The sequence below is a fragment of the Delphinapterus leucas genome, chromosome 2 (genome assembly GCF_059928025.1).
Source record: "Delphinapterus leucas isolate spDelLeu-1000000601 "Yukka" chromosome 2, BTC_Dleu_Yukka2, whole genome shotgun sequence".
Lineage (NCBI taxonomy): Eukaryota > Metazoa > Chordata > Mammalia > Artiodactyla > Monodontidae > Delphinapterus > Delphinapterus leucas.
This window is the reverse complement of record NC_143130.1, coordinates 103,377,422-103,394,562: the sequence shown is the minus strand read 5'-3', so window position 1 is coordinate 103,394,562 and position 17,141 is coordinate 103,377,422. Positions and strand designations below refer to the sequence as shown.

At 43.0% G+C, this 17,141-nt stretch overlaps 1 protein-coding gene across 2 annotated transcripts in view; it reads right to left on the bottom strand.

Annotated features, from left to right (window-relative positions):
- Positions 1 to 2,887: 2,887 nt before the first annotated feature.
- SCG5 (secretogranin V) overlaps positions 2,888 to 17,141 on the bottom strand; it is a 64,857-nt gene continuing 50,603 nt past the window's right edge. The window contains exons 3-5 of one of the 2 annotated variants that reach the window (XM_089907399.1): positions 14,357 to 14,469; positions 7,830 to 7,883; positions 2,888 to 3,962 (exon numbers count right to left, since the gene is read on the bottom strand). In XM_089907399.1, coding sequence (XP_089763525.1) covers positions 3,867 to 3,962; positions 7,830 to 7,883; positions 14,357 to 14,469 — 263 coding nt within the window. In that variant the 3' untranslated portion in view covers positions 2,888 to 3,866. The remainder of the gene's footprint in view (positions 3,963 to 7,829; positions 7,884 to 14,356; positions 14,470 to 17,141) is intronic. The other variant, XM_089907400.1, reaches the window with a different exon arrangement.

Here is a 17,141-nt window from a genome sequence, read left to right as displayed (position 1 = left end):
CAGTGTCTTTTTCATTTGAGTCAGGATACAATTAAGACTCACACATTGTATTTGGATTGTATGTCTCTTAAATCTTTCTAAATCTATAATAGTAGTTCCCCATCTATTTTTTTATTCCTGCCATTTATTTGTTGAAAAATGCTGGGTCGCTGGTCCTGTAGAGTCTCCCCGATTCTGGATTTTGGTGATTGCTTCCTAGTGGTGTGTTTAACCTGTTTCTATTAGCAGGGTGTTAAACCCAGTGGTTCAGGTAAGATTGTTTGGGCAAGAGTATTTCATTGACAGTGCTTCATATTAATCCCACCAGGAGGCACATATTATCTGTCTCTTGTTTGATCTGATTGACTAGTGGGTTCAGGTGCTGCTGGCCTGGTTGATCTATTAGCAATGAACTCTTTGGTCTTTCACCTGGTGGTTAGAAGCCATTGACGATTATTGGCCACGACAATTTTCTTTTGAAATCCACATAAGAGAAGTGACTCTACCCTCTTCTTCCTTTCTCAAGGGTCCCTCACGACAAACTTTGCTGTTCCGCAGTGATGACCAACGTGGCTCACACTACTGCCCTCAGCAGTGATTTCTGAACTTTTGTGAGGTCACAGGTCCCTTTGAGAATCTGGAACTTCTAAAGGAAAAAAACCCCCACCAGGTATGCATGGGTATGCATAGGCACACAGAATGCCAGTGTCAGAGGCTCTTGGACCTCAGATTCGCCTGCACTCTACAAGCTTGTGGGCAGCTTTGACCTCATATGTAATCTTACTCCCCTGACCTCCCCCTCTAACTCGAAGACCTTACCTCTCGCATTTAAGTGATCCTGTCTTTTGTTCTCTGACTTTACAATTTTTCTACTTCCTCAAGCCCATTGATCTTCAGCTCCACTCAACTCTATTTCCTGTAGTTGTCACAACGGAGATGTCATTCATTGTCGCTCGAAATTTTTCCTTTGCCGAGAATCCAGACTCAGCTTCCCTCAGGTAACCAACGCTTTACCTTTCCCTCTTGTTTTCTTTTGTACCTATTGAAGCTTATTTCAAGCCACGTCATTTCCGCTAATCTTTTGACCTTTCTCAGATCATTGATCCAACCCGACCCATTACAGAGCCTCATGTCTATAATGGGGCATCTCAGGGTTGCTTTCCCTCATGTTTTAGAATCTTGACTCCTTGGTGTTCTACCATGTGCCAATCTGTGGGGCCCACTCTCACGTCTGCCCTATCTGCCCTTCCTCCCAAGATGCTGACAGTGGCTGGAGAAGGTTACTAAACAATGTTGGCAGGGTCCTTACGAATTCAGACTAAGTTATTAGCTGGGCTCTCAGTGCAGTTCATGCACTTTCATTCATCCTCTCCTAATTCCCTATTTCTTTGCAACTCAAGATGTTGCCCATGGGCTTCCCTGGTGGCGCAGTGGTTGAGAGTCCGCCTGCCGATGCAGGGGACACAGGTTCGTGCCCCGGTCCGGGAAGATCTCACATGCCACGGAGCGGCTGGGCCCTTGAGCCATGGCCGCTGAGCCTGCGCGTTAGGAGCCTGTACTCCGCAACGGGAGAGGCCACAACAGTGAGAGGCTCGCATACCGCAAAAAAAAAAAAAAAAAAAAAAAAAAGATGTTGCCCACAGACCAGCATCACCAGCATCACCTATGAACTTATAAGAAATGCAAAATCTAAGGCCCTTCTGGGAACTACTGTGTCAGAGTGTGCATGTTTAACGATATCCCCATGTGAATCCTATTACATTAATGATTGAGGAGCACTGTCCTCTTTGTTCTCCACAATGCTTGTTCTAAATTTTTCTCAGAATACTTAAACTTATCCTTGATTTCCCCTATGGATGACTGCATCAGTCAGGGACCAGCCAGGAAAACAGAAAACACCCTAAAGATTTCAAACAGAAATAATTCAATGTAGAAAATGGCTTATACAGGTGATAGAAAGGCCAGGAAGCCAAACAGGAGTTGGTGAAATAACCCAGAGATTAACAATATGACAGAAGCCATGGCCTCCTTAGGCTGCAGGGACCAGTGGAAGAGGTGACATGACTGGGCCCCAGGGGCCAGGCTTACCTGGCAGGAGATGGAGCCTCAGAGAAGATGCAGCTACTGGGAGCAAAAATGAATTACCTTGTTTTCTCCCATTTTCTCACCTTCTACTCCGCCCTCAGGGACCTCACATTAAACCCAGCCAGAAGTCAGCTGACAAGGCAGCCTGTGAAACAGGGGAGGGCAGAAAAGGCATTGGACGGCGAACAAGCCTAACCCAGGCACAATGACCTCCCCTTCTCCTGCTTCACTTCTACTTCCTTCCTCATGACCTCAAAGCGTGTCTTTAGCCATTTTCCTTCCTTCTGTCCAATCTTGGAGAAAGAGATGTCCTTTGTCCTTTTTCTAAGAGGACTGGAACTGGTATAAAATGTAATTAAAATGCCTACAAAACACAGAATCCATAAAGGAGACCCTCCCAGCTCTATACGTCTCTAGGACGTGAGGGAACTCTCTCTTAAAATCAGGTGGTAATGATGCTTCTGAAATGACACTACGGGTTGTGGAGAAATTCCCTGGTGAAGCCCTCTAGGAAACATGCCTCCTGCCGTAAAACAGGGGCCAATACCTTTCTTGATTTGTATAAGTAATAACAGACTCACATGCTAACTAAATATGGACAAGCTATTTCTATTAGACAAGTCACTGACATTTGGATTTAATATGCAGTTATTAAAATTAAAATCAAGAATGATCTCTCTTCCCTGAGTCCTTTCTCACTGCTGTCTCCCTCTTACAGACAACGAAATTGAGGCCAATGATATCAAAGCCTGAAACCATCATCTCTTTTATAGTGAGGAGGTATAAAGAGCACGAGAATAATCTCACCAGTGAACCGATTCCTGCCAGCCTTTCACTGATTTTTCTGACTTGGGAGGACTCGGCTGAAAGAAAATTGCCTGCCTCTTCAGAAGCATGCAGGAGAGCACGTCTGCGTCTGCCATTCCAAGCTTTGAAAGCAGCATGGAGCTGACTGACCTACTCAGAGCTCATGGATTGGATGCTTTGCTGCCTGAGGACCTGGCTGGTGTCAGTGTGAGTCCCCAGTGTGCCCCCCGCCAGAGCCCAGCCCTGTGCCTGGCACATGGTAGAAACAATGTTTGCTGAATAAAAACTCAGAGTCAGCAGACCCTAGTCCCCGAATACTGACTGTGACATTTTCAGCTTTTCGTGGAAGCTGAGTCTCAGTCCCACCATCTGTAAAATGGGAATAATAATACCCCCCGCCATTTACTTCACCGTATTATTGTTAAGATCAGATAAGATCATATTTGTGAGTTTGTTCTAGTAAGCAAAGAGTTTTTATAATGCTCTAAATGAAAAAGAAATTCACATGCTCATGCTTGCATACACATTTATTAAGATGCAGCCAAGTGAAATGTGTCAGCTCCTCCTGGGTACAATCTTCTTTATTGGTGTGTAATAATGCCCAAGGGCTGGATTAACTACATAATCAAAATCAAATGCCAGCCTTTTACAGACTTGGCCAAAACAGTGCCACCCGAAACACCATTTTAAACTGTAAGAAATCGGAGGACATTTCATTCATTTGCTTTTTATTGTCATTGACACATACATTTTAATTTTAATGCTCATTGCAGCTCCACATTTAAAGGAAAAAAGCTCTTATCCTAATTTAGCAGAAAGCAGAGCTATCAGTGTGAAGGACAATAGGATATCAAAATACAGCTGCTTTTCATCCATACTTGTCTAAATTAGAAACATGCTGCTATTCACAGGGGCTCTGACAACGAGTGCACATAAGCAACACCAAGGAGGTCTGACGGGTCAGGTCGTGTGGGTTTCCGCTCAACATCTTCACTTTACTCTGGGTCCTTATCCTCACCTGAAAAATGAGGGACTGACTTCTTTGCCACAACATTGTCCAGTCTCTGTCCTTGCAGATATGGATTGACACTCTGAAAAAAAATACATGGTTGGAGTCATACGTGGACATCGGATACAGACATCGCACAGAAGAAGTGAACGAGAATTGTTTCTGGCCTATTGGGTTAACAAGGTAACAGTGGTGCCTACTACCTACGAGATGATTACTTCGGTGCACTAATCAATACCTCAGTGGCCAGAGAAACATTGACTGACAGATGTGTCTCTGTCTTTCACACAGCTAAGTATCACATACAATTTGGTTCCACCCCCTTTTTTGGCATAAAGATTTGAAGTGAACCAGCTAAGAAACCCTCACTATTAACTTAGATACAAAGCCTCACATGAAACAGAATTATTATCCTATGGCCTTATTTTAGGGGAGAGAGAATGTGAACTGCATTAAATCATTTTACAAGAAGAATGTTCTAAAGACGATGACAGAGCAGGGCCAGATGGGAATTAGTATCTGCAGAGTGGTCACAGATCACCTGTTGCTGTGACTGATTCTTTCAAAGCAGTATTCTACTTAAAGAGGACGCATCAGGGGCTCTAGCAATCATTTTCACCTTCCCTCAGTCAAATTCAAAACACGAAGAAAAGAGGGAAGTTATACAGAAAGCTCCTTTAGTTTTGACTCAAGACTCCACCATCTGAAATCCTTTTCAGCTGTTGGTATTCTGAATAAGTCAAGGTTTTTCCATTCCTTCTCTAATCCATATCTATGTTTTGAGGTTTGGATTTGAACTAGTAACTGGAGCTTTACAACACAGTATTTAGCAAGCAGAAAAAATTCAGAAGTTTTGGAAGATATTTGTTTATTGAAGTTGCCTGCCAATAACTGAACAAAAACATGAGAAAGAAGCTGTAGTTACAAATAATCAGCAATCCCATCACACCTCTAGTCCCCATGGATGAATGGAGGCATTTTGCAGGGGGTCTCTCTTGCCCACGGGACATTGTCTGCCATAACTTTCGAAGGGTGAGCAGACATTCTCCAAAAGACAAGGCCTGGAATCTGAGTTTAGTATTTAATGAATGTCCTTCCACATTCTGACAGGTAAAAGCATGAATGATGAAAGGTCCCACACATTCTGCAAAAATGCATCACCAACAAGCTGAGAATTACAAAGTATGCAATGTCCTCATATATCTGAAAAGTGATATGTCACCAAATAACAGTACTTTGCTGGGAAGCATCTTTAAAATATTTTAAATAACTAAAATACCTTTTTATATCAGGAATTGTCAACTGGAATGGCCTGGCCTATCCCAGGGAATCGTATCAGAATCTCTGGCTAGGTGGAGCATGTGTGAACTGAAAAAGTGTATTCAGGATTATAAATATTTTGATTGTTTTTTAGTAAAAATATATTTTACTAAAAATTCTAATATATTTAAAAAGAATATGAGATATTCATGTTATCAAATATGGGAATAAAGGGTTGATAAACTCTTTAAATAATAGATCTCAAAAACCAATAAGATACATCTTAAGAGTTAGTTTGCGAAGTCATTTAAAAGGTGAATTGACCTTTTACTCTTGAAGCAACTAGGAATTCAACCAGATTTGAGCAAGTATATAAATTTGCATAAAACCACCTGAGGCTCTGTTGTAACTCTGGGGAGAATCCCTCCTGGCAAGGGACTGTCATGGCAGCAAGTCCTTTGGCCCAGACCCGGAACATGCCAAATGATAGAGGGCAGGGGAAAGTGAAGTAATGAGGAAGTAACAGGAGCAATCACTTGAACTTTTTTTTTTTTAATTTAAACTACAATAGTATTTTTTTTTAAATATTTATATATTTATTTATTTATTTGGCTGCACTGGGTCTTAGTTGCAGCACGCGGGGCTTGAACTTTCTTGATAAATGTCTATGAGTATTGAATCCTACACATAAGAGTAATAATAATGATGATACTTGGTTTTAATTATCCTCTGAAGAACTCAAGGCACTTAGATATTTACCTTCTCCCTTGGGTGAGAGACTGGCTAGGTTACACAGAGAACATTATTGCCACTTCACAACCGGCAGAACCATTGGGATGGGATCCCTGCTTTTAGTGACCTCTGGAAACCACAGCAGACACTGAGCTCAGTTGGAGAAAGCCTTGATTTTTCACAAAAGCCCATAATTTCTTTATATTGATTCGCACACTTGAGGGAGTCGTTTCAAGTCTTCAGTCAAGGTGGGAACACCACCTGAGGCCTGATGACAGGGGAGGCAAGTTCTGTTTCTCCACCAGACCTGGAAGGCCCCTGGTTTACGGCATGAGCGTGGATCTTTGTATCAATAGACGCCCGAGAGTAGGAAGAACTTGATACCTCTGGGTCAAAGTGATCGTTATTTTCATAAACTCTAAGCCTTTCCTATGTGGAGGAAGTTGAAGCCAAAGTAAAATCCTTTATAACATGTATTCTAGCCAGAGTCCTGAGTTTTGGTAGTCACTGGTCTCATGGAAAAATGACCTAAATCATGACCCACAGTCATTAACTGAGTCAGGGCAGAAGGAATAGTGAGCGAGGAAGGAGAGGCGATTAAAGCTTCATGCTAAGTTACTCATTTTGGTACGGTCATTGGTCTGATTTGGAAATATCCTTGTTGTGCCATGGGGAGATGCTCAAGCCATCTTACTGGTAAATTATGGGTATTCTGAGCTCTTGGAATAGAATTTCTTGATGTTCTCTCAAGACCACATTATACCTTTCGGATCCTTCCTGCCATCATCTCCCACTAGAAACTGTAATCACCCAAGAAAAACCCCTAATAACACCGTTAACTCTCTGAAGATCTGTTTACAAGCAAAACTTTGCTTCTCAAATAGAAAACTGCCCACGGGTCTTCTGTATTTTGTCAGGGGCTTGGAACTTTCTGTTTCAGGTGACCTGAGGAATTAATGTTGAGTCCAGAAAATCCACGCCTCTTAAAGCATTCTCTGCCTGGATTTGGCAAAACTATTCAGAATGGCCACAATTACCACTGTCCAGATTCCCAAATTTTGCCAGGATCCAGGCACTTGCTATTCTAAATAAACAGTCAGTAGCCTTGGGTATACAGTCTGGTTTGTATATTTTAACTAAAACGGTGACTCCCTGGTAGCACTTTGCTATGTAATAAGCAGGACTTTAACTTTTTCCTCCATCTGACCCAAAACAAATGGCAGGTGGTTTTGTCTAGTAAGGCACCAACCACTGACCACTTGTTCAGTCTCAACACCATAAAATGCATTGTAAACCCAAAGCAAATTGACATCAGCTTTACGAGAGGCATCACTGTAGTGGGTAAATGCACAGCACCTTGGGCAGCTCAGAGACGGTTAATAACTAAGCCTGCAGCGAATTCACCAGTCAGCGAACAAATATAATGGATCTAGTGAATTTTTACATCAATCTGGCTAGAGCAAGGGAAAAAAGTATGTAGAAGGAATGAGGTTTGTTCATCTCATTTTCTGCCCCTACATTCCTTCAAAATTACTGCCTGGAGCAGGCAGTTCAACACTTCCTGGCTCCTGTCTCGAGTTTTTATATAATTGATGCAGAGGTGTGAGCAGTTTCCCCCAGTGGCCTACAGACCCTTTGAGGAAAGACATACCCTCCTGTACTCCCCACGTCCCTACACCCATGGTAGGGATGCAATTGACATTTTGTGAGTGCAATGGAGCTGGTAGAATTGCCACAACACTTAGCATGCCACTAAAAATCACATGCTAAAGCTTGGGGAAGACATCGCAGAAACCAAGGGCAGACTTTTTAGGCATGGCCCCTGTCACTCGGGACCACTGTTCAGCACGTGAAAGGATTCTGCTACTTTCCAACCACTGAGGCTAACGGCCTGTCAACTGCCCCCGCTCAGAAAGCTCCAGGCATCCCCACAGCCCGCCAGCCAGCCAGGCGTTACCCTCCGCTTGCGTCTCTGTCCTCCTTTCATCTTCTCATAAAGGAGCTTCTTGTTCTAGAGTGGGGAGAAAAGAAAACACAAATGCAGAAGTATGGATCACATTTGGTCAATGTCTATTTTACACCTGGTGTGTCCCCCTGGATATTTGCATACACATATTTTGGAAACGAAGCCAGATGAAAGGAATGTCGTGGCAGAAAGACAGACCACAAGAGAAAAGCCAGTGGTTGTACAGTTTTTAATAAAGTGCTCTGCAATGCCCCGAGGCACACCAGTGTCATCAACAATCACATAAACAAGAAAATACGACATTCTAACACACAAGGGGCACTGGAGACCCATCTCCTCACTTTGAACAGGCTTTGTTTAAAACAAACAATTTTATCTTATTTTACTTTGGTATCTAACTTCCTTTTTATGAGCTGTACACATAAATCGTTCTCTAGAGTCGGGTCTGACTATTAGTAACAATCCTCTGTGTAAGCAAACGAGACACCTGACTTCTGTGACCCTTCCTCTTGTGGCTTGAGTCAGTGCCCCCAGTCAAGGCAATCGGAAAACCATTCGGTCTATAACATTTTTAATAGAGTGAACCTTTTAAAAACTGCCAAAAAACTTCTTGGCAGAAGGAAAGTTGTGTTGGGGCTGGGCGGTGGGGACAGGCTCCGTTACCACAGTTTGTGTAAGTGTTGCCTCGTATTGCCAGATTTCAAACACGTAGTGGACTTAAATGAGCTCTAGAATATCAGACGCATGCTGAATAGATTTCCATTCTGTTGGGATTACAAGAGACAGAACACTTAACCTGAGGGAGAACGGGAGAAGGGGAATTAGGGTTCTTAGGCTGTTGTTTTATTTGATTTTTTAATCAGAAGGGAGATAATGTATAAAAGAGGTGATTCATCTTACTCTAAATAAAATACCCTGACATTGATTGAAAAAAAAAAAAAGGAGACGACACAGTTCTGGTAAGGAACAAGTTTCTACAATCCTAGTATCTCCTGAGCTGTCTGGATATCAAATTTTTTTCATGATAGATTTGCAAATGAAAATGACAAATGCCAAGAACGAGCTTCATAGTTTTCATGTTCATTAAAATCTACTCCACCCACAATTTACAATGTGCATCTCTTGCCCAACCTCAGCTATGCACGGAGGCCGTGCCAGGGCGTCAAGGAGCCTCCACAGCCCCAAAGGCCGGCCCTGGCCGCAGCCTCCATCTCATGCTCATTTGGAGAACTGATCAGTTTAATCTCAGAAGGGAGAGAAGACGGACTTGCGGATCATTCACTCGAGGAATGAGGATATTGCTGTGAAGCTCATTCCCATTGTCTGTACTTGCCTTTCTGTGGATGAAACAATTCCTGATGCAAGAGAATGTCCTGGGAGTTCGTGCTAAAGCTGGGGAAGGGGGTTGGGAGATAGGGGGCCAGGAAAGAGGCTTCTTCATGTGTAGCACCGGGATCAGCTGCCTGAGCGGGACGGAGGGCACCGGGGCCCACGAGCTGGTACCATGGGGTGGGACAGACAATCAGCCATAGCAGAGGTCCGCTGTGCCGCCAGCAGGGTTAAAGACAGCAGCATTTTAGTGACCCCCCTTTAGAAGGTCATGGGACAGGTTATACTCATAAGAGCCTTCATTCAAAAAGGAACGCAAAGGTCTGTCAAGTCTTCCTCTCAAAGATGGTCCCTGTGTTTCCCTAAGAGCACAGGTTAGCATTAGCAGGATGCTTTCCAACCCCTGCCTGACAGTGGCCTTGGCATTCCCGATTAGCCCCGCTATCATATGGGTTTAAAGGCAGGGACTGGCAGGTGGGTGAAAGAAGTATACGAAAATGAATGAGAAGAAACCAGCCCCTCTCTTGACACCCATTCCCTGTAGGTGGGGTGGGGAGGGGGGAGCAGTGAGCCTGTTTTCCAGGTGAGTAGCAGGTTTGAGTTCATGGAGAGAGCTTTCCATGGTGCCATCAAGATTTTGGACAACTGCCCAGATCTTGGCTTCAAATTCCATTCCTAAATGGAACCAGAGAGGCTTCTTAGAGAAATGTCTGATTCTAGGGCTAGGGCAGGGAAAGTACAAGGATGAATTAAGTTGGGATACCTAATTGGGCCAGAAAGTAAGGAAGTACTCAAAAAGTGATGAGACATAGTGAAAGGAAAGAAAAGCCAGCCTGCAGAGACTCCCACTGGCTAAATCTAGGACAGTTTGAACAGCAAAATAAATAATAATAGGAAACAATGAATCTATACTGATAATAAATTTTAAAACAAGTAAATAAATGGGGGAGCAGGGAAAAAAATCTTGCTTAAAAGAGAATGCCAACCAAGAAATGCCGAAAGAATAGTAGAGTTTTAAAAAAATCACCATTTACAACTACCATAGTTATCATTGATTCTGGTGAGCGTCATCAATGGATACTAAAATCGTTAGTTGAAAGTTTAATGGGTACAGAATATTTATACAGTCTTGAAGTAAATCCCCATAGATCAACGATTAATTTCGAAGGGAAAGATACTGATTTTACACTGGAGAAACTTGGCAGACACCACGTTGCCCAAGTCACCACCAATTCTGGGACAAACTGGCTTCATGGTCCTCCCGAGGGAAACACTAAGAACACATCAGAAAGGCACAGCTCATGTCTAATGACACGGAAACATGAGAGAAACCCAAACTGAAGAGCAGGCGACTCTTCAGACACATTGAGGGCATGAAAGATAAAGAAAGGCAGAGGGTCCTGTGTCTCATTTCTCCCACGGCTCAGGTTCATGGCTCCGTTCAACTGCATCCGATTAAAGACCTAAGCTGCTGATGAAAAGATGTGGAAAGCACTTGGAAAGGAGAAACATTTGCTTTCGAGACAACTTTTGCCTAAGTGAGTAACACTCGGCAATGAATGTGTGGAGGGGGAGATGGCTGACATCTATGGTAGCCAGCCTTTGATATGGCCGCTCAATGCTGTGGATACACACGTCGTCTGAAAGACAACCAGTCCTAGATAGGACTCGACAGGACCGCTGTCCAGGACACACTATGAGCGATGAGCCAAGAAAAGATAAGGAATTTATCCGGTTTTTACAGAACTCTCAGAGTTGAGTGGTCCGGTTCAAATCCCAGCTCTGCCAATCACCAGCTCTTTGGTATTGGGCAGGCTATTCAAACTCCTTAAGCCTGTATTTTCTCATCTATAAAATGAGCATGATAGGGAAGGGCAGACTGAATGAAATAATTCATGTAAAGTATTTAGCATAGTGTCTGCCTCATAGTATGGTGCTCAACAAATAGGACTATTGACTCTCTTGGTATAAAATACAATGACTATTATCATCATCTTTGTATTTCCATCACCTAACACAGGGCCTGGAAGGCATATGATGTGCATTTAATAAATGTATCCTGATGTATTAACAAAGAGAGAGGAATGCAGGAAATTAGACAGACACTGATATTTATAATGTGTGAATCACTGCTCAAAACCCAGCTGAGCTCCAGCTAATATCAAAGACAGGGAGACATTACTAGCAAATAAGGAATCAGGGTCTTGTGTGCAGGTCTCTTGTGAAAGATAATTCCTTTGTTAACTTAAAGGGTAGTGGAGCTTAAGACAAGCTTGAGACCATCATTCTTTATAAACACTAAGGAAAGCTTCGGGACCCCAGCTTGCAAAAGCAAGACATACTCCATTCACACTTCCATGCGAAGATCAAACAAATCATGTTTGACTGCCGGGTGGTAATGAGAAAATAAATGAAGGAAACTTAAGTTTAAACAGACACATAATTACAGATGAGAAAGGTGTGTAAACATTGTTCCTGGTCATTGATCTGTAATAGTCCTAACTTCTAGTCTTTAGCTCTGATGTAGACAAAGAATGGGAGTGACTGAGAGAAAACAAATCTGTATTTAGAGAAGGAAGCAAGAAAAGAATGAGAGATGCTGGCTGGCCTTGTACTGGAGTGCTGGGAGTGAGTGGAACGTGATGAGAGAAATCTTTAAAGGTTTTCAAGAAGAGATGAGGAAAGTTGGCAACAGAGAAGTTTCCATCTCTCCCACTTCCTCAGTTGGGCTCTCTGCCCTCACTCAGACGGTTCTCCATTTCCCCCTTGCATCTTTTCCCTCATTTCAGGCCTATCAGTCATGCGAGGTAGACATGTCACCCTAGAATTCAGTGCTGCCCTTTTTTAGTGTCTTTGACGTCCTCAATTGTTATCATACAATTGACCACGTGAGTCCTCAGTCCTGGGTCTTCCTCTACCCTTCTCTTCCATTTTCCCCCAGTAATTTAACCTGGTATACTCATGGTATAGCTGGATCAGGAAGCTGAACAGTGCTAAGTTGGGTTCATTTTATTTTCATGCAATTCATCACAAGATGGCAAGCTCATCGAAGACCACTACCATGTTGATGACTACTGTATATCAAGAACCTAGCACAGTGCCCGGAACAAAGCAGGTTCCATCCTGGCCCTTGCTTCAGTTTGGCAATACTTCTGCTCATCTCTTATGGATTGCTTCCCAGTGCTCTGCTGTGGTCTTCTACTTTTTCCTACCCTGTCTCTGCTTCCTTCTTTCTCTGAAACCTCCCTCTCGTCTTCCTTTCTTTTTTTTTTTTTTAATTCCCTCAGAGGAAAAGTTCATACCTTCCATTTCTTATAAACCTGATATAGCTCTTTTTTCCTCCTCATGCTATGTATATGCCAAATACCAATTCTAGTCAGTTCCCTGGCCCCCTTTGAAATGTCTTGGATTCTCATTGTGTTGGTGAGATTCACTTAAATTCTCTATGTTCACAGCCTTCATAAATAGAATTACCTTCTCTATTTTTTTCCTGCCTTTAGTCTCTTCTCTATATACTTCATCATTCTCTATGCCACCCTAATTACTTTTATAGAAGACTTTCATGATTTCAGTCTCCTATTCAAGAACCTATAGATGATTGCCTATGTAATTCAACATATTTAAACACCGCTAGTAGGCTTCAGGACGGCTCTACAAATTCTCCCTAACAGAACTGCTTATGCAAAAGAAGAGAAATAAAATAATGCATAATGGAAGAAGCAAAATTAACTTAGAGCGTACTGTTGCTTTGTTGTTTTAAGACAGGAAACATGTGCATGTTGACAGGAGACGGAATCAAACTGCTTGGATGATGGAAAAGATGATGGAAAAATGAAAGTGGTTATTAATGAGGAAGGACCTCTCTCTCTGAAACGATGTAAAAGGAAGTGAGAGAATTTAGTCCTGAGATCACAGTGTTCCTAGTAAAGTAGGCAGCAAGCCGGCTGCCAGTAATGAGCTGAGAAGAGACCTATAATTTTAGAGGGGCTTAGGCAATTAGGAGTATCTCCTCATTCCTCATTCACTCACTCCTTCCACAGACGTAATGACCACCTATGTATATGCGAACTAACACTTCTTAGTATTTTTCCACTTTGCTCACATGGCTTCAGCATTTGATTACATCATCCAAGCCACAGGAAGATAGATCTCTCTCCACTCAATTGTGATCTTGTTCAATTCATTGTTCCAGCTTGTTAGGATCTTCTTGAATCCCAACTCTGTCATTCAGTGCTCTCCCTTCCAACTTCGTGTCTTTCTGAAGAATCTGATAAGTTCATGTTCTATAGTTTTTATTACAAACATTTATAAAAATGTGGAGTGCAATAGCGCTAAGACACACAGGATACCATGTGAAATCGCTCTCCCTCTTGACACGGACTCTTTAAGAAACTCCCTTCTGATAATGTTCTCCTGCCTAGGTTGTATCCCTCCACTTCTTCAAACAGGAGATCATGAAATAGCTCATCAAACACTTTGCTGAAGTCCAAATGCACCATGCTCACTTCATTTCCCTCATCAGGCTGGCAAGTAAATGAATAATGCTGGCAAGTAGGAGAATACAATTAGATTGACAAAACTTGTTTTTTAGCAAACCTACACCAAATGGTCATGATTTCTCTTCTAAGTGCTTATAAACAATTTCCTTAACTGGCAGTTACAGATTCTTGCCTGGTATTGACAGCAAGTTCACTGCTACACATTTTGGAATTTATCTTCTCTTTCCATAGAGCAGGATTACATGTCTGTTTCTCAGCTTCTGGCATGGTCTTCCCTTATTTTTGAAGAGATCATCTCCCTCAGTCTAGAGATAAAACTTGCAAATTTTCTTAGTATCCTTCTTTTTGAAAAACAAAAGTATCATATACTTCCTATAAGAGCTGCATGAAACACTGATAAGACTAGGACGCGTTGTGACACAGGCTATGGAGTAGACCAGAGTAGAAGCCTCTGGGACTACAGCCGATAAGACTGGTTCAGGTCCCTGACTCTTCAGGTGGATTGGTGTATTGAGCCCTAGAGAGTGAGTGTGGTTTGGAATTAAAGTCCCTCTCAACCAGAGATTTCTGGAAAAAATCAGCTTCTAAGCAATTTTCCTTCTCTCTCCCCACCCATGTTGCTCATCTCTGCCATCAGTACCTTTAGAGTACCAGAGCCTAAGACCTATTAGCAATTAAGATTGGACTTACCCACTTGCCCAAGCCTGGATAGTCATGTTCTGGATCAAAAAGGTGCTGGTGTAACTGGAATTCTCGACTGAACTCTGCTGTGTCAGGGGTGTTTTCTAGACATCCATCATCTACTGCAAACAACAAAAGGGTTTTGGGGAACAGCCACAACATCTACTGTTATTCTAAGAGTTAATTTATTAAAAACAACTAGGCACCCAAAGGTCAGAATCTATTCACATCAGTCACTCTAAGTCACTTTCCTTCTGGGATTTGCTCATCTCAGACTCCCACTCCTCTCCTACCCATGGCAGAGACTGGTCGGCTGCTCCCCAAACCCACTTCCTATTCCCCGTCGGCACATGGCTAATTTCCCAGCCTTGCTATGCAATCAGGTGGAGTCATATGCCTGGGTTTGGGCCAATGGCATGTGGGCAGAAGTGATGTACTCCACCTCCAGGCCTGACCCATAGAAACCTTCTATATGACCCCCTCTCCTTCTCTCCCCAACCCCCCGCCTTCTGTCGGTCTGCTTGCTACATGTTGCCGACCAGGGGAACTGTAGATGTCAAGTGCGAAGATGAAAGATGGCAGTCTGTGTTGCTGAACCATCCACCCCTACCACACCCTCACCCACCTTTGGCAGGACTTCACACAAACGAGAAATAAACTTCTATTGTGTTAAGCCACTATTATTTTTTATCTGTCATAACGGCAAGTATTTCCTTCACTGGTATACTTCCATTCCACATGACTCACTCTGTTTTCTCTTGGGTGGGCTCTTTAGAAATGATTCTGGCTTCTTGGCAAAAGTCCATTATATAAGAACAATAATTATTAGACAGTACTTGATGTTGTGTGTTGTAGTGGTAACAGGGTAAGCTTGGAGTCAGAAAGCTAGACCCAAGCTCAGGGTTCAAATCCTAACTCATGAGTGATAGATGGGTTTAGTTTCTTGGGAAAGTTAACTTAGTCTAAGTCCATTTATTCATCTATGAGATGGGAATAATCAAATCCTTACCTTATAGGGTAGCTATGAGGAATAGAGATGATCATATATAGAGCATCTGGCACATAATAGGTTTCCTCCATGTTTTAGTTCCCTTCTCACCATCTTTCTTTAAATGACAGTTCATATTATCAATGCTCTTTGAAATAAAGCATGTCTTCCATTCAAACCCAAGAAAGGTTATCCCTCTTGGCTGCTGCTTTTACCTAAGCCCTATAATTAATAGACACAACTCTGAAAATAAGCCATTTTTTTCTGTCTCTAATGTGTTTTAGACAACAGCTTTAAAAAGGGGGGCTGGGGGGCTTCCCTGGTGGCGCAGTGGTTGAGAGTCCACCTGTCGATGCAGGGGACGTGGGTTCGTGCCCTGGTCCAGGAGGATCCCACATGCCACGGAGTGGCTGGGCCCGTGAGCCATGGCCGCTGAGCCTGCATGTCCAGAGCCTGTGCTCCGCAGCGGGAGAGGCCACAACAGTGAGAGGCCCGCGTACCGCAAAAAAAAAAAAAGGGGGGGGGGCGCTGGAGAGGGATGTGAATTTTGTGCAGGACTAGAATGAAAGAGACTTCCTTTCAAAGGGATAGGGAGGCATCAAAGTCAGTACTAAAGGGGGTCTAATACAATCAGTCAGGTAGTCTGGTCTCTTGAGACTGCTCTGACACCTTCCAGCAACTTTAAGCATCCAGTCTCTCAGCCCTTAACAGCATGAAGCTCCTGAGGAAGGCACTAGCATTTGGAACAAATCCCTAGTGTGGCTCTGACGTGGCTCCCCACTTCTCACTGAACTATTTATCTAACTTCATTTAGAGCAATTAACATGGAGGAAAGGGATAGCAAAGCAAGAGAGGTCAGGCAGTCTGCATATGGCAGTGTATGTTAGCTTAATGAAAAGACAGGGAATGAAATGGCAGGTAATCTCAGACAAGAAAGGTCCTGGGAGCTGGGTCCTATTATCCAACTCTATCAGCCCACCCTGATTGCTCCATCTCGGAACTCCTAAGTGCTCCTAATTATTGCTTGATCACATAGATCTATATATTGCTTTTCTTTCAGGATAAGCTAGGACTACACTGAATTTTTTTTTAAGGCACTGACTATGTCTTCATTTTACAGATGAAGAAACTGAGGTCCAGGGAAGTAAACTGACATACTATGATTAGGACAAAAACTCAGATCTCTTGGCTCAACCTCTGGTTCTCTTTCCATTCTCCAACAACAGTTCTCAAAACTTTGGTATGCTCCAGAATCACATGAAAGGCAGGTTAGAATATGAATTTCTGGGTCCTATCCCCGGAGCTTTTGATTCAATATGTCTGGAGTAGGGCCTGAAAATCTGCATTTCCAGTAAGTTTCAGGTAATGCTGATATTGCTGGGACTATATATTAAGAACCACTGTATCATATGATATGGAATCAATTTAACCAAATCTCCATGGAGCCTGAACTGGCCTTTCTTCCTTCCCATCCAAAGTCCCACAAGCAAGTAAAAGGTGGCTGATTCAGATTTTCCTGTGGTCCTGGGCCAGCGTCCCTGCACTAGCTTGGCCACATCCAAATACTCTGGTTATTCCATCCCAGGATGAAGCCTCTGTCCCCCATGGAAAACAGAGATCTCGCCCCAAATGAAAAGAGGAATATCTTTCAGAGAGAGCCTGCATTGTGTTTTAGAAAAGCTGAGGGGCCAATACTGACAGAATTTTCAGAGCAAGACATCATGACATGGTGGTTGCATGCACAGTCCTGAATCAGGTAGATCCGGGTTTGAGCCTTGGCTCAACTACTTGCTACATGGATAACCT